The sequence below is a fragment of the Platalea leucorodia genome (genome assembly GCF_965183815.1).
Source record: "Platalea leucorodia genome assembly, chromosome: 5".
Lineage (NCBI taxonomy): Eukaryota > Metazoa > Chordata > Aves > Pelecaniformes > Threskiornithidae > Platalea > Platalea leucorodia.
In genome coordinates this window covers 27452475-27475073 of record NC_138827.1, presented here as the reverse complement: position 1 = coordinate 27475073, position 22599 = coordinate 27452475, and the positions used below count along the sequence as shown (strand labels likewise).

The 22599-nt window shown below is 38.5% G+C and overlaps 1 protein-coding gene across 4 annotated transcripts; it reads left to right on the top strand.

Moving 5' to 3' along the window:
• Positions 1–204: 204 nt before the first annotated feature.
• Positions 205–22181, top strand: LOC309591644 (protein zyg-11 homolog B). 4 transcript variants are annotated; one of them, XM_082314285.1, is made up of 14 exons: positions 205–258; positions 6355–6520; positions 8965–9719; positions 12375–12515; positions 13747–13923; positions 14089–14153; positions 14783–14882; positions 14964–15014; positions 15638–15799; positions 15907–15954; positions 16598–16795; positions 16889–16941; positions 17576–17673; positions 20156–22181. In XM_082314285.1, exons 1-14 carry the CDS (start codon positions 256–258, stop codon positions 20344–20346), a joined length of 2208 nt encoding a protein of 735 aa, XP_082170411.1. In that variant the 5' UTR covers positions 205–255; the 3' UTR covers positions 20347–22181. The 4 variants fall into 4 exon arrangements, with proteins under 4 accessions (XP_082170411.1, XP_082170412.1, XP_082170413.1 ...); XM_082314288.1 differs by lacking the exon at positions 205–258 and adding an exon at positions 340–499; XM_082314286.1 differs by lacking the exon at positions 14964–15014.
• Positions 22182–22599: the final 418 nt, after the last annotated feature.

Below are 22599 nucleotides of genomic sequence, written 5' to 3'. Positions count from 1 at the left end.
TTCTCCTGACACTTTAAACCTGGATTTTAAGGTTCCCACTCATCCAGAGAGCCGGCAGCGTGTGCCTGGCGCGGCCCCTTTAAGGGAGGCGGGCTTGGCGCTGCTTCCCGGCCGGCTGAGGCAGATTCACTTCCAGGTCGAGGGGGGTAAAATACGGGGGGGGGGGGGGAGGGGAGAAGAAAAAAAAAAAAAAAAAAGGAGCCAAGCTCCGGGACCCGGCTCGCTGGGCGCTCGCCTCCGGCACCCAGCGCCGCGATGGTGAGTGAGCGCCGCGGGCAGCGCCGGGCCGAGGAGCTGCTGAGGCGATGGGTGGGGGTCGCCGTCGCTCCGCGGGGACGGGCAGGCTGCCCCTCGCCCCGGGGTGACAGAGCCCGGCGGAGGGGAGCTGAGGTGAAGCGCCGTCGCCGCCGCCCCGGGGGAAGGGGCCGTTATGGCGGCGCCGCGAGCCCCGCTCCGTCGGGCGCGGGGCGGGGTGGGGGGCTGCCCCGCGCCCGGGCAGGTGAGGCCGTTGGCCGGAGCGGGCGCGAGACGGGCCCTGGGCACGCGCCTTTCCCCCCCCGCTGCCGCCGAGGGGCAGAGGCGGGAGCGACCCGGCGGGGCCGCGGCGGCTCCTTCCCCTCACGCACACGGACCTGCCCCCGGCCGGGCCGGCAGCCCCCGGTCCCCTCGCTGTTGTGTAACCGCTGCGGCTGCCGCCCTACCGGTTATATAAAAGGGCGACGGAGAGGCGGCAGAGGGGAGGTTCAAGCCCGGCGCGGTGCGAAGGGGCAGCGGCAGCCTTGCCCGGTGCGCCCCGGCATCACCCCAGCGCCGCGGGGGTGGCGGCCGGCCCGGCCTCGCTGCCGCTGACCAGCTCCTCTCAGAGCACCTTGTGGGGCCGGGGACCATGGGCTGCGGCCGGCTTCTCGCCAGACGGGAGCGGGGGGCAGCCCGGCGGCCAGAGCTCCGCAGCCGGCTGGCGTGAAAGACGGGACAGGACAGCCGTCTCTGCCTCCTCCGGCTCATGCCTCTCCCCCAGTCTGGGTGCAGTCCAACCCTCAAACAGCACTTTTCCCACTGGGGCTTGCTTTGTCCAGGGCCTGTCTGGAAAAAGCCGTGCCACCGAAAGCACGGGTTTTGTGGTATGCACGGTACGTGGGCCTTGCTGATCTGTGTAATGTGTAGTAGCGTGTTCTTGCAGCACGGAGCTGGCCAAAACTGGCAGTGGAGAAACAGCCTTTCTCCGTTAAAGACAGGCCTCGGAGCAGAACATATGGGTGCTGTTTTGGTTGCTCCTCTGTTTGAGAGATGAGTGTGCATATTTGCTTTTAAAGGACTAGCACAGGACATCGTGGGTTATCTAGCCTCATTCCTTGTTATTAAAAGCCTAATTTCATTTAATCCCCTAATAAAGTTTGTTGTCTTTATTTTAAAAGTAGGTACATTTTGCGCCTGCTGTTCTATTCAGTGGACTTGAGTGGAACTTCATTGTTGGGTGCTTTGGAGCTATGTACTGACATATAAATTTATGGCAAAAATTCTAGTTCATGGCACTTCCATGCACCTTTGTTGCTCTGCTGGCACTGTGCTTCACATTAATAGCCTTTTTCCTTCTATAGCCTTATTCACTGTGCTGTATTTATAGGTGGCATTTGTATCTCTCACCTTTTGATCTGCTAGGCTAAGAAAAGCTTGTTTAGTTTCCTACTCCCAACATGCTTTTTTCCCCCAGAGCATTCCAGTAGCTGTTATGTTCAAACTGAAATGGTGCAGGTATCTCTTAACATAAATAGCCCCATGGGATCTCTGAGTGTCTTGAAAATGACATAATACTTCCTTATTTTTGCTTGATGCTTCTCCTGATGCCTTCTTTGGCTGCCTCACATTGTTTTCTTGTGGTTAAGCAAACCATTCAGGTTCTTCTCTCCAGTCATTTCTAATTGATGGACTCATATCTGAAGTTCTTGATATTAATCTTGAAATACATGGCCTTACTCTGTAGTTTTAATGTGGTACTATTTAATTTTAGACCTCTCGTGATCTCTGCCAACTTGGTATCACTAGCAACTTTAATCAGTATGTTCCCACTTGTGACAGAATAGTTAATGTTAAATGTGAGTTTTGAGTATAATCCTTCCTTGAGTCTGGTTAATAAATTGCCTACTTCTGTTTCATTCCTTTTAATTTAGGATAATCATAAAGCTTTCTTCATAACATAAATCACTGAACTGTTTTTTTTTCACTGCTTTTCCCTTCCTTTATTAGCGCTCAGAAGAATTTTAATGATCATTACTTGAGTTGCTATTTCTTGATCATTTTAAGAATGTTCATTTTAAGAAATTAAGTAAAGTTTTGGGGCTATGGAGAGGTGGAGAACAGTGAAAAACATGGTATGTCCAAGACCAAGGATTAATGCTCTAAATTACCTCTTATTTCCTGCTGACTTTTTGGGAGAAATAACAGCCATGATTTGAAAAGTCCCTTATCCTGTACCCCTTCTCCTTCTTTGAGATTTCAAAGAGAAAAAAGCAGATGGGCCTGGCATACAGAGACCTTACACGTTTGAGTTTTGTCATACTGAGTCTGCAATCGGGTATAAAAATTGGGGAGCACATCACAGAAGTGGTTTTGTTGGAGCTGAAATTGGTATTTGTCTTAAAATCATAGAGTATCTCAAGTTGGAAGGAACCCATAAGATTCGTCAAGTCCAACTCCTTCCAATGTTTTATACTAGTTTATTGGGGGGGGGGGGAATAATAAAAAACTATCTATGGACAAAAAGGTTTGATTTTTAATGAGTCAGAAGGAACGGAATCTTTCAGGTTGGAGTTGGTAGGATCACCATACCTGTAGTGAAAAAGGCCCACACAGCAGTGGAATTTACTTTTTGTGCAAAGTTAGATTGCAGTTACTGATGGAAAACATCAGTTAAACCTCACTCTTTTTTTGGTTGTTGTATACGCAAGTGGTTTTGTGGTGATGCTTCCCCAAAGGAAAAGGATTTTGTTTTTATACTCACACTCAGCTGGTTAATCTAGGCATAATGTTGGGCTTCAGATTCTCTAACTTATTCCAGCTACTTCCAAGATGTCACCTTAAGTTCTGTGGTCTTTTTAACTGTATTTTGAAATACAGGGTAAATACATTCTAGCAATATTGAAAGTTGATTCAAGGAGTTTTTAAAAGAAAATGTGGAGGATGGTAAGAACCTAAGGATTTGTGAGAACCTTTCTAACTGCAGTAGTGTATGAGCTATAAGCTGAACTGGGTAACATCATACTGAAGTTGGTATTGCATTTCAGTCCACCAGTGTATTGGATTACTGTTAGATGCCAGTAGCCATGCAGTTTACTCCCCCCTCGTCCCCCCAGGCACTTTTTTTGTGTTCGCCTTGGTTATATTAAGCACTTAAAGTTATCCTTTTTTAAAAGAATTAATTGAAATAAGCCTTGAAAAGCCAACCTAAATGAAATTGTTCTACTTTTTTTTTTACTATTCTGTAAGCTAGTTGATTTTAGATGTGTCACATTATTCTTATCAATATGTGTTTTAGTTAATGAAGACACCCAGACTTGCATCATGTAATGCATGATTCTGTGTTTTGGGGAATTTTTTTTTGTATTTATTTTCTGGCCACTGAATTAATTTGATAGAATGAAAGAAACCATGAGGTTACGTGGAAGTATCAGATAGTTAAGATGGCTATGGAAAAGTCAAAGATATATAATAAAAGTTCTACTGAAATACGGGTGAATGATCTTTATTAAATTAAAAAAAAAAATCCTGTGCTGTGGTTGACACACATTTACAGTGTTTCGGAGTATTAGAATCAGAAAGTGAAATGAGCTGAAAATAAATGCCAGGTTTGTTTTCAAGTTGACATTCAAAAGCATAGCTAGAGAAAGGAACCACTTGAATCCTGACCTTGGAAGAGCTTAAATACAACTGAAGACTTTCACTGTGAGATCTTTAACTGGGCAATATTCTCCTTAAGTAAAGAGAAGTTGAGAAATGGAATGCCGCTGGCTTACATAAAAGGTTTACAGGCTGCATTCAAGCTGTTGTATTTCAGTAGCAGACAGTCCAGGAAATAGTTTTTTATGATGCTTGTCAAGGGACTTTATTAGATATAGATAAAAATGTTTCGCCTATCTGCCCAGGTTACCTCAGGAGCCTTCGTTAGGTGTGTTTCTTCAGCCTTTTTGCAGCAAGTTGAAGAAACATTCCAAATGTCTCCTATAACCGGTATAAGTGGAGTTAATAAAAATGATACTGTGTTGTTTGCAAGTGTAATTGATCCCTGCTTGTGGATTTTGTTCCTTTATTGTATGGAGATGTCCTGTACGGACTTCTAAAGTGATTATTTTATACAAGAATTAAAACAATATCTCCGAATTATAGATTGGCCAGTTAGAGGTACTGGTTGAAAAAATAGTTTTCTGCTAGCAGCCAATCTGCAAAGCTAAAAATTCTCATTGGAGTTTGCTCACTGATATATAAAAGTGTTTTAGCTTTTCTGGTAGAAATGATGGAACAGTGCCAGATGGAACGAAGAGAACCAGGATTCTGTTTTTGTCATATTTAAGCATCAAATTAGAAGCACAAGATCTAATGGGAGATGAGGATGTCTTTGCTTCAGTTGGAATAATTTTCATATGCCTTTGAGTAAGGATTCCGATTTTTGTTTGAATTGGCAGCTGTCATATAAGCCTTGGGCGTGTGTACTAATTTCAGGTTAAAAAGAAAAATTTCCCCTCTCCTTCAAAAAATGTAATATTTTAAAATAATTAGTTGTTTTTTCTCTTTAGAAGTATTTCAGGCATTGTTGCACATTATAAACAAACAAAAGACATGAACAGTTCCAAATTCTGTTCCTTTTCATATCAGGTTAAGATTGGAGGCAGCCAGAATTGCTGTTTTCTCGTAACATGAGCAAGTCGTGTCACAAAATAACTCCTGTTTCTTCAACAATAAAATGTAATAATCAAGCTTAAAAAAAAAAAAAAAAAAGGCACTTAGCAAAATCGAGTCAAAGGAGTTGAAAGTTGCATGTCAAAAGCTGCAGAAAGAGCTTGTATTTGAATAATTTGGAGTTTCTGGTTCCCAAACCTGTACTTAAGTCTTCAGGAGCTCTTAAACTGCAGTCTCCCATTGTTGTCAATACATGATTCATTGAAGATAAGCTCCATTCGATCTTTGCCCCAACGTGGTACCTCCCAGCCTTCAAATATATGCACCTTTATTTTAGAAGACTTATTTCTGTAATTTTCTTCATATTTCTTCTATATGACCTTTTATATATTTCTGTACTTCTGTGATGAGTGCATTAGGCAAATGAAACAACAGAAGTTAAATGAGCTAGGAAAGAAAGGCGAAATTATCCAGAACTTTCAGTATAAAAGGCAAGCTCCAGTTTTTCCTACAGATGAGATCTGGCAACAGTTGATGCTGTTATTTTCAAAATTGTCTGGGGGAGTATGTACCAGTCACTCGGCCTTCTTTTGTGTAGTGCTGGGGATGATTCACAGTGCTGCAAGTCATTCTTTATGTTGATTAATCCGTGTGACTGAAAACAGTAGGCTATTATTAGACACTGAATAAAAAAACCTTTGAGATTTTCATGTATCAATGTACAATCTCAAATGCTGAAGGAAAAGTTCAAGTTTATATTCTGCCTTGTCCTTTGTACCCAGGGTTCTACTACAGATGATTCCAGGTGCTTAGCATAAAAAGGGAGGAAATTGGTATCTATAATCAGAAGGAATACTCTAATAGTTGTTACTTTAATTCCACATTTTGTGCAGGATTATAATAGTTCTTTTTGAGTTTCCTTTTTTGACCTGAAGCTCTAGCTGGCCTTTTCAGTACCAAAAATTGCTCTGAACAATATATGAAATTTATCTAGATTTCTCAGGTTGGTAGTAGACTTCAAATGTGGGTTGACCTAAATGAAAGATTAAAGTAAATAGTTTAAGTGAAGAAGTAAAATTTTATCTAAATCTTTCAGCCTGTCTTGATTGATTAATCCCCAGTACACTTCACAAATTCAAATAATCTTAATCAGGAATTACTTTTCTTTCTCTGTGAACTCAAGCAGGGCTCAAGCACAACAGACCAGACTGGATGTGGTTCTGGGGTGACTGGGGGAGGAGGCTGCCATCAGTTTGGCCAGTCATTTATTGTGTGACCTGACTTACATGTTTGCGTGGCTCTAAGGGGGATGCCTCCTTTTGTGGTATTTGCCTGTTCCAATGAGGATTAGACTAACAAAAAAGAATGATTTGCCTAAAACCAACATTATAGAGGAATGGAAGATTCATAGAGAGAATGATGTGACTAAATCTCCTTTGTTTCACCGTGTTTTGCATGTGACAGGAGGAAGCTTCTCCTTATTCTTTACTTGATATCTGTTTGAATTTCCTGACTGCCAACCTAGAGAAGTTTTGCACAGAAAGGCAAGATGGAACGCTATGCTTGCAGGAGCCAGGAATGTTTCCTCAAGAAGTGGCTGATCGATTGCTGCAGACAATGGCATTTCATGGTAAAAACAATTATTTGTGGGTCATCAGTGAAAATATTTTACTGGAATGTGACACTGCAGTTCTGGTGTATTTTCTAGTAGAATCTGCTGTTGCAGCTGTTAAAACTGTGCTCCTTAATCTCTTAATAGAGAATTTCTGTTATTTTGGCTTTTCCACAGCTTCGGCTGAATGTTGCATTGTCAAATAGATAGTTCTAAATAGGAAGTCCTTTGTCTTGGTTTTATGATTTTAATCTAATGTTATTTTAATCGAATATTCTTTAATAGATCTTCTTTCAATCACTTTTTATTTGATTCTGTTACTTCTAGCAGCACTCAAATAATTCAATATCTCCCGCAGAGCAATTAATTGAATATTCTTTACTGTGTGTCCTTGTGATTAAACTAGGAAATAATCTTATTTTCATTAAAATAGTTTCTCATCTCTTTTGGCACTTTAGTTGAAGTGGAATTATTTGCTCAAAATCAGTCAGTTTCAAGAGTAGTATAAACATCTGTGAAAACCACATTGTGGTGTTCTTAGATTTTAGGTGCTGGCCTCTCATGTTCACTGTCAGCACATCTTTGGGGAGAGGGCTTCCCTCTCCTTTCCTTGCTTTAAGCCTGACAAAGGAAAATGTTGTGTCAATAAAAGATTCTCAGCATGAAAAGAGTGAATGTATAGATTACCCTAGAGACGAGGCAGGAGACCCATTCCTGGAGATCCTGGAGACTTTTATTTAGAGATGAGACATTACACTAGAAAAATTACTCCAAACAGACCAAGCACCCTATCCTATAGATGCAGATTTGATTGGGTCTTACTGTGCAAATACTGGTGTTCTAGTTTTCTCAAGTTGTTCTGTCAGATATAACAGAAGGAATGGTCCTAAAGAAAAAAAATCGCAAACCCAAAAAACCTCTTCATTTTCAACATACATTACTTTCTGATAAGTAATTATTTAGAGTAGTCCCAAGAAATCAGCAGCTTATTACCAGTGCTAGTAGTGATGAAGGCAGTTCCAGACACCGAAGCATCACAAACGCTGTATCAGAGTGCAGGATGTCGAGAAAGAGCATGCCAGGTGAACAGGGTGTGGCTAAGGTAGGCCAGTGAGAAAGCCCACCTTGATCCTTAAAGGAAAAGATTAGCAAAAATTAAGAAGTAATTTAGAAATACTTTAACCAAATTATAATTATTTATCACATTTAATTTTTCTGCTGGGTACCAATAGTTTCACCCCATATTTTTGCTTTCTCTGCACGAGAGGAATGCCCCGACTACTTGGTCAGAAATGACTAAACTGTTTGCTTTTTAGAAGGGTCTGTAAATCTTAATATTAATTTGACTTTGTCACAGAGGCAATTACTAACTCGTGACTTAAATACAAACTGTAGTGGCAGTGATGTTTTTATTCAAATATGTTGCATTTTCAGTTTCTTTTCTATGTTCAGTATGCTTGAAGGTAGGAGATAAAAAATGGGAGTGTTGGCATTTATAACTCTCCAGAGTGAGACTAGAAGGACATGTTCTTCCTACTCCTTTTGTGTGCATACTTGTGCAACCATACCCTTCTCATATGGCTTTCTATAAAGCAGTAATCCTTCTGTTGATAAGATACAAATAAGAAGTTTTGGTGTTTTAAATACATTTTGGATAATCCTGTGCATGGAACTAAATGTATTATTTCCGTTAAGATGTTGCCAGTACGCTGCAAGAGAAGACTACTTATGCAGTCTTCTTGCTACAGAGCAAAAAGATAATAATCTCAAGCAAGATTGTTGCATTTCCTTTTTTTCATTGCTGTCTTTCTCTCCTTCCCACCCTTTCCTTATCCTCCTCTTTGTATCACTTTTTAGGTTTCTTTCTCACATTCAGCTTGTTTCTGAGCAACACTCCTACCTTCCTCATGAGTGATAGATAGAAGAACTTAATTAGCTTAGTTTAGTGTATTGATCCTACTTATGAATTCAATCAAATGCTAAATTATTCAATTGAGTTAAAAGCAAAATGAGAACTGGTCATTGATTGTTGGTACTATCTTGAGATTAATGGAACTGTGACCAGGGAAGAATAACTCTCAGAAATTTTGAAATTCTGTTTTTAGCACATTTCTAGCCATTTGAGTGAGAAAATCCAGAACATGCAGGCAGCAGCCTGAATGTTTTTGAATCATATCCACATTTTATTTATTGCATGTTCCATGTTCTGAACAAAACAGGTAATGTGTATATACTACATCTTAATTTATCTGTCCTATTCTTAAACGTGGCATTTTCCAAAAGTGAGATCTAATCTTAGAAGTGGAACCTCAATTATAAAATTTTGGGATCATGGCATAGTGATCCAAGACAACTACTTTGCAATTAATTTTCTTTGTTAACGCTTTGTACCCTTTGGGTTCTTAAAATAAAAGTGGTGTTCTGTAACACTAGAGCCAAACACTAATGCTGTTTTCCAATAGGGCTTCTGAACGATGGAACTGTGGGCATCTTCCGAGGCAACCAGATGCGCTTGAAACGAGCTTGTATCCGGAAAGCGAAAATCTCTGCGGTGGCTTTCCGGAAAGCGTTCTGCCATCACAAGCTGGTAGAACTTGATGCTACTGGGGTGAATGCTGATATAACAATCACAGACATTATAAGTGGACTTGGCAGCAATAAATGGATCCAACAAAATCTGCAATGCCTTGTACTGAACTCACTAACTCTTTCTTTAGAAGATCCATACGAGAGGTGCTTCAGTCAGTTGTCTGGGCTTCGTGCATTGAGTATTACTAATGTTCTGTTCTACAATGAGGACTTGGCAGATGTTGCTTCACTTCCTAGATTAGAAAGTCTGGATATATCGAACACCTCTGTCACTGACATAACAGCACTCCTCACCTGCAAAGACCGACTCAAGTCTTTGACCATGCACCACCTGAAATGCTTGAAAATGACCACAACCCAGATTCTGGATGTTATAAGAGAACTAAAATACCTGAATCACCTTGATATTTCAGATGACAAACAATTCACATCAGACATAGCACTTCGTTTACTGGAGCAGAAAGATATCTTGCCTAACCTTGTGTCTTTGGACATTTCTGGAAGAAAACATGTTACGGATAAAGCTGTACAAGCGTTTATTCAGCAACGGCCCACAATGCAGTTTGTAGGACTATTAGCTACTGATGCTGGCTACTCAGAATTCCTAACAGGAGAAGGAAACCTAAAGGTTAAGTGGGGGAATTAACTTTACTGAAAAATTACAATGTGCAGGAAAAATAGAACTAATCATTTGTAACAAATATATATGGGTGTTTCAGAAGGAGGCTGTAGGTTCATTTTTTTAACTGTTAATTGTAATTACTGACTTTATGTCAAATTCCTACTTAATTCTGGCACAGAAACTGCTAAATTTAGATAATACTATTGTAAGAAGCATCTATTTTCTGTGCCTTTTCCGTGAGCCTTAGTTCCTGACTTAACATATCAGATCTCAGAGAGCAGAACTTTGTCTGGTCTGAAGTCATTTACTGGAATAATATTTTCTGGTTTCCAGCACAGTATCTAGCATAAGGCAGCAATATATAAGAGGTGGAGGTACAATTTGCATAAGCTTTGAGCAGTTCATTATTAACACAGTAGATACAATAAAACTTAATAACTGAGCTGCTATTGTACTCCATCACCACTTCTATTACAATATTTCTACCCACCTTGAAAGGTCTTTTGGTGATGAACATGTAATAAGCAATTACTTAGGAAGAAAAACTTCCTCTTCTTGAACAAATCCTAAATTATCTAGCCGCTTAGGATAAAGTCATGTTTACTGAAGTGCATTTATTTATCTTTTAGTGCCAGGCAACAAGACATTGTTCCATGTTCTGTAGAATATGTGTGCACTTACTGGAGAATGAGCCTATCCTGTCCCTGCTATGAAGGGGTTAGAATTAAAGAAGAAAAAGAGATGTTTTAAACGTGTCAGTGTCAGTGGTATATCATCTTTGACTCTTTGAGTTTTTTTTCCTACTGTGCCCTGAGGATGATGGAAGCTGCAGAGGGAATGAGGAAGAGTTTGCATAATGTGTCCATAGCTTAATCTGTCTCCTGTGCAAGTTGAGTTTTGCGCTTCAGTTTTAAAATTCAGAATGCTTTTGTTATAGGCAAGTGAGTTAACACAGCTACACAATTTTTTTTTTTTTTTCCCCTGGAACTTTTGACGGTTGTTAATGGCCAAGTCTCTTGAGTACTTAGTTGTCACAGCTGATAGCGATGTGTATGAACGTTGAAATGCATTGTTGGAGAAAGCAAGTTCCCGTTTGGCATGATTGATGTACGGCATCAAGAAATTGTACCTCTAGTGTGGTATAAAATAATTCCAATATAATCCTTGCTATTTAGAATACATGCTTCACATAGGTGACTGTGCTATGAAAAGGCAGGAAGGAAGGAGGTTCTAATAATGTGAAAATCATGATGGACTTGTAGCAGTGTAGTTAGCAAAAAGCAGTTTGCATTTCTTTCTTTTTTTTTTTTAAGGCATGGTTGTCAAGAAGAGACTGTAGGCAGCGATTGGGGTTTTTGTGTCACCCCCGACCCCCCCTTTTTTTTTTTCCTTTTGGTGGCCTGAAATTCATTAGTGACTCTACTGAAATATTCAGCTCCTTAGTCTAGATACTGCTAAAGAATAAACAGGACACAGCACTCATGTGGAGACAGTAAATGTAAAATATTACTGTCTTTACAGCAGTCCTGTGAAATTTGATTATAGAAATTCTTGAAAGATTAAACACATTGTAGTTGAGAATATGAAGCTAAGTTGAAATTCTTCATGTAGTGTATAATTGCTGCAAAACGTGTCAGTAAATGATTGCCCTGTTCTAATCAGTAGAGAATATAAAACAAAATCCAAGATGGTATCAGTTCTCTCAAGGTTGTAATATATTCCTGATCTAGCAAGTTTTGAAAAATTCGGCTCTATACAATACAGGATGCACAGAATGTGACGCTTCAATCTAGGAACGTTTGCTTTCCCTTATGTGACACATTAAGTAGAACAAGTTCTGCATGCTTCCCTAAGAATTTTGAAAAACAGTGATTGCAGCAATGATTCATTAAATAGTAGGACTGAGGAACAAACCATCTACAGTTATACAATTTACAGTTATAAAGTAGATAAAATATATTTAAGTGGAAAATATAGCAGATTGGGAAGTGGAAAAAAATTGCAGCTAGTTGCTGATTTAATATTCTGAACTTAAGGTCGTATTAGTTAACAGCTCATAGCTTCTAATGCAGTCTTCACCTAGCTTATTGTTTAGTTTTCACATGTATTTAAAGTCTGGTTTTAATCATTACCACTTTTGCAGAGAGCATGACTAAATTCTTTAATATGGTGCTGGAAAGCTGTTGCTACAGATATAGCTTATAGGAAACTTGATGTAGAGAAAGAATGGAAATCTTTTTTTATTGCCAGAGCTAGAACCCAGAGCCAAAAAACTACAGCCAAAATACCGTCTTCATCAGTTTATCAGCTGCATTTGACAGAGCGTTCAGTTACAAATAGTGCTTTTAGGCATTTGGTGCATCATAAGCAGTTTTTGTTAGTTATGAAGCGCTACTTTTACTTAGTGGTTTCATACAGTTCTGCTTAAAGACATGACTGAAGCCTAATTTGGGCTTATAATGTGGATTCTTCTTTATGAGGAATGTTTGAAGATTATGTCATTCTAGATTAATATGGCCAGATAAAGTAATCATTTGCTTGCGGAAGGATTTGGCTAAAAACATCACCACCTTTGAAACTGCAGCTTTGCACTTTTTAAGAACAAAATTTTTGAAGTAAAATGATGACATCTTGAACTAAAGATTATTTCTCTGCTCATAGGTATCAGGAGAAGCAAATGAAACTCAGATTTCTGAAGCACTGAAGCGTTACAGTGAACGGGCCTTCTTTGTGAGAGAAGCACTCTTTCATTTATTCAGCCTGACACATGTAATGGAAAAAACAAAGCCTGAAATTTTGAAGGTAAAATAATATAGTTTTGATGATTGTCGTGCATTGTTCCTTAAACTGAGCCCATCCCCAAACCCTGGTATAAATTATTTTATAAGCTTTTACATTTTTTGGTTGTGATTTTTAAGGTTAAAATTTTAATGTTGGGTAAAAATGAACAACTATTTAAACAACAGTGATGTAGAAGATGCCCTATAGCGTTTTATGTTAGGTAAAATTGATCTGGACTAATGTATCTAAATTTAGTAGCATCTCAATTATTTTTTTCATGTAATTTTGACTATGGTATGAAATTTTCTTCAGATGCTGAATTCTGTCATTAGAACTTATCTGTACTGGGTCAGATCAAAGGTCTGTCTAGTCTTATTCCCCAGGTACAACGGTGCCTTCTGCTGATGGTTACAAAGCAGTAACAATAAGGAAGGCATTCAGTGATATTTCTCTTCACTGTCACCTTCTAGTATGATAGCAAGTGAATAAATATAGTTAGTGGTGTTCTATATTGGGCTCTAACATGGAAAATCCTGGAAACTTCCTTAGAAAGCCGTTCTAGGCATTGGCTTTCCATGTCTAGAACACCAGAAATGGTTTAATTTTCACTGGGATCATAAAAAGAGGCATCAGTAGGACAGATGACTTTTGTTTTTCCTATCCTCTTTGAAGTTGAACAAGTGACCTTGATATTGTTGGCTTCAGTGTCAAAAAGACTTTGGCAATCAATAATCAACAAGAAAAATATTTTCTTAGGTGAGATCACAATCAATGTACCTAGCCAAAAACATAATTCAGGAAGAAGGTGCGAAAAATATATCCTGACCTAGCAGCTTAGGATGTGATCTGAAATGGCTAGTCACCAAGCACCAAGCTACATTATTACCATTACACTGCAGAAACTCTGTCATACCGTATTCATCTCTGAAAGGGTTTGGTGATTTTTATCCCAGTGTGTAGAGCAAACCTTGGATCTTTCTAGGAATCTCTTGCACTCCATGCAGCATCTCCTTTGAGAGGCGGCCACAACCAGTGCAAAAGTACTTGGAGAAATAGAAGTTGTCAGCTTTGAATCACTGAGCAGAAGGAAATGTTCTTCCTGAGAATTAAAATCGCACCAGATGGATTTTTCACTTAAATAAAAGGGAGGCAGTGTGCTGAGTCGCTGTGGCCTCAAGCAACAGTGGATTGCTCTTGGGGTGTGTGCACAAACATGTAACTAACTAACGTGGGCAAAACTCTTGCATTTCAGCTTGTGGTTATTGGAATGAGAAATCACCCCCTGAACTTGCCTGTGCAGTTAGCAGCAAGTGCGTGTGTCTTTAACCTAACCAAGCAAGATTTAGCAGCAGGCATGCCTGTGCGGCTTCTGGCCGACGTCACTCACTTGCTCCTGAAGGCCATGGAACACTTCCCAAATCATCAACAGGTAAAAGACAAAGTTTATTTTCTGTAGGATTCCCCGTCTCGTGAATCTTACAAAAAGTTTTTCCACATCTCGTGACCTCATGGAAATACATTTAATGATTCATAGCAAGAAAGTATTCTGAAATATATATGTCTCTGAAGTAATTTTTTTTTTCATTTCTCATAGCTGCAAAAGAATTGCCTTCTTTCACTATGCAGTGACAGAATCCTTCAGGATGTTCCATTTAACAGGCAAGTTTTATATGTCAGTTAAAACGAGTTGTAGCATTGCAGGATATTTTTCTTTGTTCCTTCAGAAGGTTTGTTTCTGGTCTCAGTTTTGCTCAATTTAAATCATTCCAGTGTGCTGAATTTGTTTGGCCTATATTATTTTGCGCCTGTAATTCACAACTGAATATAGGTCTGAAAAAAATCCTTTAGTGTACAGGTATCTTTTACTTCACCTGGATGGGTCTATCCCTAATTGCATGTAACGGAAGTCAGGATTTCTCTGGGGAACTGTGGGATTGCTTTTTGCAGAGATTTTTCTACTTAGATGTTTTGCCCAAATGCTTTGAAGTGTGTTGGTCTGATGTTTCAGAAGATTGTGCCAAATTTTTCTTCCTTCTTTGGAAGCGATTCCTGTGCACTTTGATATGTAATAAGAAGTTAGAGACCCTAAGCAAACAACTCAAAGCTGACTGAGGCTTATGCAATACCTGTATTTTCACTGTGTATTTCTAGGGTTTCTTTTTTGTACAAGCCATCTTCCAGTTTATTTTGTCTTGCATGCATTTCTATCTGATGCGTTGTCTGTGTACATTTTTTCTTTTACTGAGACATATGAGACTTCCGAAAATTAAATTATTTTTAACTTCCAGGTTTGAAGCAGCCAAACTTGTTATGCAGTGGCTGTGTAATCATGAGGATCAAAACATGCAAAGGATGGCTGTAGCCATAATTTCCATTCTTGCTGCAAAGGTAAGAAATTTCAGCTTTGAGGTGATAGGATAATATTTCTAAAGTCTAAAAAATTGTTGATACGGTTTTGTTTGTCTACAGCTTTCAACAGAGCAAACAGCTCAACTTGGTGCAGAGCTCTTCATTGTTAGGGTAAGTCAGATACTTTCCTGACAGTCAAAAATACCATCCTCTCCAGCTATTCATGCTAACACTATTCCTAAATATACAAAATAAACATAAGTAGATAGAATTCTGAGAACGCATTAACCTGTATTCATTTGGAAGTTCTTTAGAAGAGAAAAGCCTAGAGAATTTGTTGGAGATAATATTGGAGACAGTGGCAATGAGACATATTAGCACAGATGAAAAGAAGCCAAAGTGGAAAAACTTGACACAATTAATACAAAGTAAATTAGCAAGACATCTCTTGATTTGAAATCCAGTGTATAAGACGAAAGATGATCAAAACCAGAATATTTGAAGTAGATGGTTAGTGCTGTCAATGGTCATGTGGGATCCAGAGTTCTGTGGATGGCTTTGTGCCATCTGTAATAGTACTTACACATGTAATTATGGTGAAAACAAAGGAATTCCTCTAGCAGACAACCATGTTCAAAGGGGAGGTAAAAAGTTTAATAGCTGTTTTATTTTGTATAGTTTGACCCTAAACGCGTGGATCTTTACTCAGCAGAGTGAAGAAGCAGAGGAGCTAGTACATTTTTTTTGTTACGCAATCATAACTGGGATTTTTGGATGTTTTTCTTTTTTTCCAGCAACTTCTACAAATAGTTAAACAGAAAACGAATCAGAATCTTGTAGATACTACCCTCAAGTTCACATTGAGTGCACTTTGGAACCTCACCGATGAATCTCCAACAACGTGTCGGCACTTCATTGAGAATCAAGGGCTAGAACTTTTCATGAGAGTCTTAGAGGTGAGGAGTACAGTTTTGTCGGTGCATTATCAACATAGGTTTATAATTAACATTGTTTCAATAATAAGCATACATGGTTACCTATAGTTTATTTCTTTTTTCCACAGTCTTTTCCATCTGAATCATCTATTCAACAGAAAGTTCTTGGACTTCTGGTGAGATGAACAAAAAAAAAAAAAAAAGCCTGAAATATATACTTTTAAAAATCGATTTTATTTTTTTATTTTTTTTACCCCATGTAAATCTGAAAACTTGCCTAATATTTTTACGTTCTTCTTTAATCTTTATAGTGTGCATTATTCACAATTGACATCGTTTTGGACTGTTTTACCAATTCTCCAAAAGCACTAGTTATATTGAAATTGATGGTTACAGTAAACAAAAAGAGCTTTTAAGAAACAAAGGGCAGTGAGTGAGGCTTCAGATGAGTCCAAATGCAAAAAGTAGGTTGAAAATCAATGGAATTCAGAGTTGTGCACTGCTGAAGTTGACTGAAATTGAATGTGTTTGAGAGTGTTAAAACTACTCTTTAATTCAGTGTAATCTGCATACTAATGGCCTAAAATTACTTATGAGAAAACCTCTTTGTTTTGAGGCAAATTCCTGCATTAGACTGGAAAAGTTTTCAAAAGCAAAAGTAGTATTTTGGCATTTGGTGGTCACCTGGATGTATGAAGATCTCATCCTGGTGCTCATATGTGTTTACTTACACAATGTAGTTCAAGTTTATATGTTTATGTCCCTCATATCATATTCTTTTTGTTGATATTTTCTCTTTTCTCCCCCCCCCCCCTCCAGAATAACATAGCTGAAGTTAAAGAACTCCATTCTGAATTAATGTGGAAGGACTTTATAGACCACATCAGTAAATTATTGCACAGTGTGGAGGTGGAAGTTAGCTACTTTGCAGCAGGGATTATTGCTCATTTGATATCTCGAGGAGAGCAGGCCTGGACATTAAGCCGCAGCCAGAGGACATCTCTCCTTGAACAGCTGGTACAGAAATGATGGTGAATTTTATCATACTCTTTAATATTTTTTTCAATGTTTGTATTTAACAATGAGTGTTCTTGGTTCTGTATTTTGCAGCATTCTGCCATTTTGAACTGGCCAACCCCAGAATGTGAGATGGTGGCTTACAGGTAACTATTGTCTTGATGTAGAGTTTGGAAAATAAACTGAACTAGATTTAAAACTTGTTCCCAAAGCAGAGTGAGCTGCTAGCCAGACATGGTTTTGTCCAGTGGAAAAACACCTATTGGCTTAAAATACACAGTGTGTTAGTTTTCCCTTTGTGACCAAAGAGGGTTAGGGACTCCTATAAAAGAAAAATATAATATTGTTCTGCCTGCTTTTCTATTAAAGGTATTCAGCTGCATGTCTAAAAGACTTGGACACAAAGATTAACCAGTAAGGTTATATTGGCTAGCACTAGGTTAGCCCTATCTGTCCTAGATAAGGAAGCTTGAGGCCAAAAAGCACAATTAGATAATTACTCCATCTAATTCTTATAATTTCCACTGTTTTTACTCCTGTTTTTAAGGAGCAGGAGGCATCCAAATGCTATGGTAAAAGCATAGCACATATCCACTATATATGATTTTTGCTAGTAAATGTCTTAAACATTAAAAGGCTCGCCTGCTGCATCTAAAACTCCAGTTTATCAAGTGTCTCTCCTAGTTGAACCTGTAGCTGAATGAGTAGATGACATGTGACCTCTGAAGTAATAATATCTGGTAGTAAAGCAAGTTGCTGTTCTTCTCCTTTTTTTTATAGGTCTTTCAATCCATTTTTTCCACTACTTGGCTGTTTCATGACACCTGGTGTCCAGTTATGGGCAGTGTGGGCCATGCAGCACGTCTGCAGCAAAAATCGTATGTATTAAGATAATATTACCCTTAAAACTCTTATTTCTTAACATATTATTCACTAGCATGAAGTGGGGAAAAATAAGAATTCCTAGAGTATTCACTCCTAATCCTCTGGAGAAACTACATTTAGGCTTTGACTAAATGGGGCAGGAAAAGAGAGTAATAAAAGTTCTTTATGTCCTTTTTATTTACTGGAGTTTTACTGTTAAATGCACAGTATTAATTCCAAAAGGTGGACATGTGTTAAGATTAACTATATTTTGGCTTGCACAGGTGTTTTTATTCAGAAATGTAAATATTAATAATGGGCAACAAATTTCTTCTAAATTAAGAACAATGATTGTAGCAGGTAGCTCTCTCTTAGTATCAGAAGTTTTAGGTAATCCTCATCTCTAATCTCCTTTTTGCAATAACTTGCTGTGACATGAAGGTCAGTTTCTTAATCTGTCTTTCCCATCTGCAAAATGAGAACACCAATGTCTTGTTTGTAAAATGATTTGAGAGCATGTGATGAAATGCACAAGTGTTGGGAAAGGAAATAAATCCCCTGAGCATACTTAAATGTAAGACTGGACAAACCTTCCTGGCTTTTAATGCCCTTTTTTTTTTTTTTTTTTTTTTGACATAAATTTATATGATGTGAATGTGTGTATTGTCATTAACTTCTACCAGATAGAAAGTGGCTTTCCTCCAAAGTATTAAAACTATTTTCCGTGCCAGTTTTTTTAATCTTCTTGACAGCAGTGTATCTATGCTTGTTTATCCCTGTCCCATAAATCACTATTTCTACAGCGAAAAGACATCTATTCAGGACCAAACAATAACATGGTATAACATATAATTGCACATAAAGTACTGTTTTCCTACTCATTACAGTTACAAGCTCTATAAAAAGACACTGTTCCCAGGGTACACTGTCCAGAGATCTGTGAGGGCTTTTCCCATGTTGCAGTAGGGCTGTTCTGACAGAGTTGTTTTACTGCTCAGACTCTGGATAACAGTTTTTGATTAAGACCCTGTAATTCCGTATTAATGAAATTAAAGCAAGCTTTCTCCCCCTCTTTGTACCTCAGCCCTGTTAACTTAGTATAGTCCTATTTGTTCTATTTATTTTTAGTGTTTATTTTGTGGTGCCCTAACCTCTGGGCTTTCAGCATGCCACAGAGGTTTGTATTGACAGTGAGTAACTGCTCTGTAGAACGGAGAGGCTGGAAACACTTGGATGGCGTACTCCTGATTTGAGATCAAGACAGTATTCCTGAAGTTTAATTCTGACGGTAGTCAGTGCCAGAAGCTTCTGGACAAAGTTGCAGAGAAACCAAATGTTTGGTAGCAAATGTAATAACCTACTCTGAAGGGAAATGTGTTTAATTCTGAAATATGGAGATTTATTTGGGGGGAAAATCTTAAGCTTTTGGTGCTTGGCACCAAGAAGGCTTTTTGTCCTGGAAAGGAGATGCATTTTATTTTGACCTCCTCTTTTAGATGAGGGTGAAAAGTAGTCTGGAATTAATGGGATTGACTTTTCTTGTTTATTTTTTTGTCCTCTTGCTGTTTCTCTATATCATGTCCACCACAATGAGCTAACTTAACAAAAAAATTAACTAAAATATTAGTAGCACTGCAGTAAATGTGATCCCCAGTGAAATGCTTAATGTCAGCATTTAAACAACTCTGGTGTTGCTTCACCGAGATTGAACGGTGAAATAGGGCACATCTCAGGTAATGCTCTGTGGATTGCATTACAGTCACGCTGACCTTTTTGTAACAACTTCTGAAGCTTGCCTGTTACATTAAATATATGGCTCTTTTTATAGCTGGTCCCTGCACGTAATAACACTGGAGCTGATGTAGGTGTGCTTTCAACTTTTAAAAATCGATAATGGAAGTGGAAAGAAAAGTATAATTTTATCCCTGAAAAGGCATTCATAGCAACTTATAACTAGTTAAAGGCTGCTATTAATAGTATTTGGCAAACTGTTTTGGAAGGAACTAGTTCCTATTCACTCTACAAGCCTGTACAAATTATGTGGTGTATCTGATACCAGTTTTGGTAACTGTTCTATACTGAGGCTTTTTGCAAAGGTGATATTTTTACCTGGGTACTCATAGATACTGTAGTACTTCTGATTCCCATTTCTTAAATGGGAATTTCTTTATATATGTTCACTTAAAGTGCCTGTAGAGGAAGTGGGGGGAGAGAGAGAATATTGTGCATATTACAAGGCATTTTCCAGTCAGCTAAGACAGACACGGAAACAGACCTGATTACAATCGTAGTCCTGTCCAAACAACTCTGTTGTTCTGTTGTCACTTGTTAAAGTACAAATGCACTTCTGTAGACACTTCAGGGAGTGTCCTAAGTGCTGCCTGGTCTAGGAGACAAAAATGGATTTGAATCAGCGTTTAGAGTATCTGCTACATTTATCCTAGATACATTTTTTTTTTTTTTTTTTTTAATTCCCTTTTTCTAATCTTATTACAGCTGCCAGGTACTGCAGCATGTTAATTGAAGAAGGTGGTTTACAGCACTTATACAACATCAAGGAAAACGTTCAGACTGATCCACATGTCCAAAGGATTGCTATTGCCATCCTGGATAGTTTGGAAAAACACATTATGCGTCATGGGAGACCACCTCCATGTAGAAAACAGCAACAAAATAAACCAAACTGAAAGCTGCAGGTATAGGGAGTGTAAAGTATTGTCTCTGTAATAATCCTTTCTGATGTGTGTGTAGTTGGAGTAACTTGTAATATAGTGGTCACCATTAAAGTGATTTGCCGCTAATTGTGGTACCCGGAACCATGTGTGGTAACCTTTGGTGAATGTCAACTTTAATGGCAACCGCATATGCAACTTGTAAGGGGTCACTGCTTGAGCTGGTCATACCTGTAGGATTACTGCTGGCTACAAGGAGATGGGACTTGTACAGATCAATATGCACATCTGAAAAAAAAGACTTCTAGGAATATCTTGTTTTGTGACTTCTGGGAGAGAAAGTTATTTCATCCCTATGATTGCTGTTCATAATACCGTTTACCAGTTTGGTGTTTGAATAGAACTGCGTGTGGTTGTGAGATTCAACACTCCTACAGATTAAAACAAAAGTACGTGCATGCAGGTTACAATGAGACTTGTAACTAAGGCGACCAAAATGTCCATTGTCTCATAACCCTTCTAAACACAAATGGGGTCTTCAACTTCCTTTTCCTTCTGCCTGCAAGCTGTGTTCTTTTGTTTTCCTTACTGCTATAACAATGCCTTTGCAGTTCAGCTCCCCTGAGTCCTCCCTACTCTTAGTAAGGTGGGGATCGGCATTGCATCAGGGAAAGGGGAAACCTGCTGAAGAAAAGCAATAGAAACAGGATTAGAAGGAGACACAATACTAAAAGGATGAACTAAGTTTGAGATTTTAAACTTGCTAACAAGAAGGGGGTTTTGTTGTTGTTTGACTACGTTTGGTTGTGTGTGGTATCTTTTGTTTTTAGAATACTGATAGGGAAAGGAGAAGGCTCATTACAGCAAAATACTGATTTGTCTTCATCATGAAGGGGATTGCACAGAGGAGGCCCAGGATATTTGGTCACCTTATTTATAAGAGACTAACGATTGCTCTGTTGTTTTCTGTAAATATTCTGTCAGTATTGTGTGGTGAATTATATTTCCAAGTCATCACAGTGCAAAATATCACCCAATGTTCTATGTAAGCCCTGTGTCAATTTCATTGGTTTGTGGAGTGTGAAATTTTACATAAAGATGCTAATTGTAACAACTTACTTCTTTCTTGGTTACCTGTGGGTTTCAAATGATGTGTTGAATGAAACATATTGCACAGCATACAGATGCCTGATAAAATACAAGTGATGGAAGCAAACTGCATGTCCGTTCAAATTCAGTTTTGTTTCAGGTATTGTTTTTGTTTATCTGGTTAGTCTCCACGTTTCCATGGCAACTGATTAATATTCAGAGACTCTTCTGTAAATATATTGGTAATTGAGTTTAAAAAGAAAACTTATGTTTGGTAGCTTACTAGCAGGGATGGCTTCTCATGATGACCACATTTTACTATTTTTAACTCCTTCCCTCTCCCAACTCCCATCCTTCAAATAAAAACATCACCTCTAATCTTCAATAATCTACTTATTGTGTATTTCAGCAACTTCAAAAGGTACTGATCCAGTAATTTAGTCAATGATGTCGTGTAATTGCTTTTTGTATGAAGGTATAATTTGGCTAGCATCATTTTCATGTGTGTATCTGGTTATATACAGTTTTCTTGATTGGGAACGAAATTGAATTGGTTGTAGCTTTGAATTATGAATGTGGTTTACAAAATTAAAAATGGCCTGCGAGTGTTTACCCACCACCCTTCTGAGGTGTCTGCTATGGTACTTCTGCTACAACATTTCCATTACATGAAATGGAACACAAAACTTGTCAAAATTGGTGTTAATAGAATGAATATAAATCAATTGCTACAAGATTTTAAAATAAAGATGACAACCCTCTGTACAGTACTGGTTTTTCCTAATAACAGGAGAACTTGCTGAAGCATCTTAACTGAAACTGTAGGGTAAAAAAAAAAATATCTACTACTACATGCAGCACAAAATGAATGTGATACTGGCATCAGTCCATATGGTGAAGCTGTCACTTCATGAAGTTCTGCAACCAGCAAGCAGAGAGATTGCAAATGGTTTTTCCATACCCTTCTTGTTTTGTTCCCACATGCTTCAGGCAAACAAACAGTGAGCAGAATTCTTTTAAGCTGAAAAGTATAAATGCCTACAAGGTATAAATCTACTAAATTTACTTGCATGTGCCAGTTACAGAAAGATCTCTTCACATTCCTGAGCAGCTTCAGGAGTTCCTGCCAGGGTAGAATAATTCTGGAAGCAACTTTTAAACTCTTATATTTCACCTGTG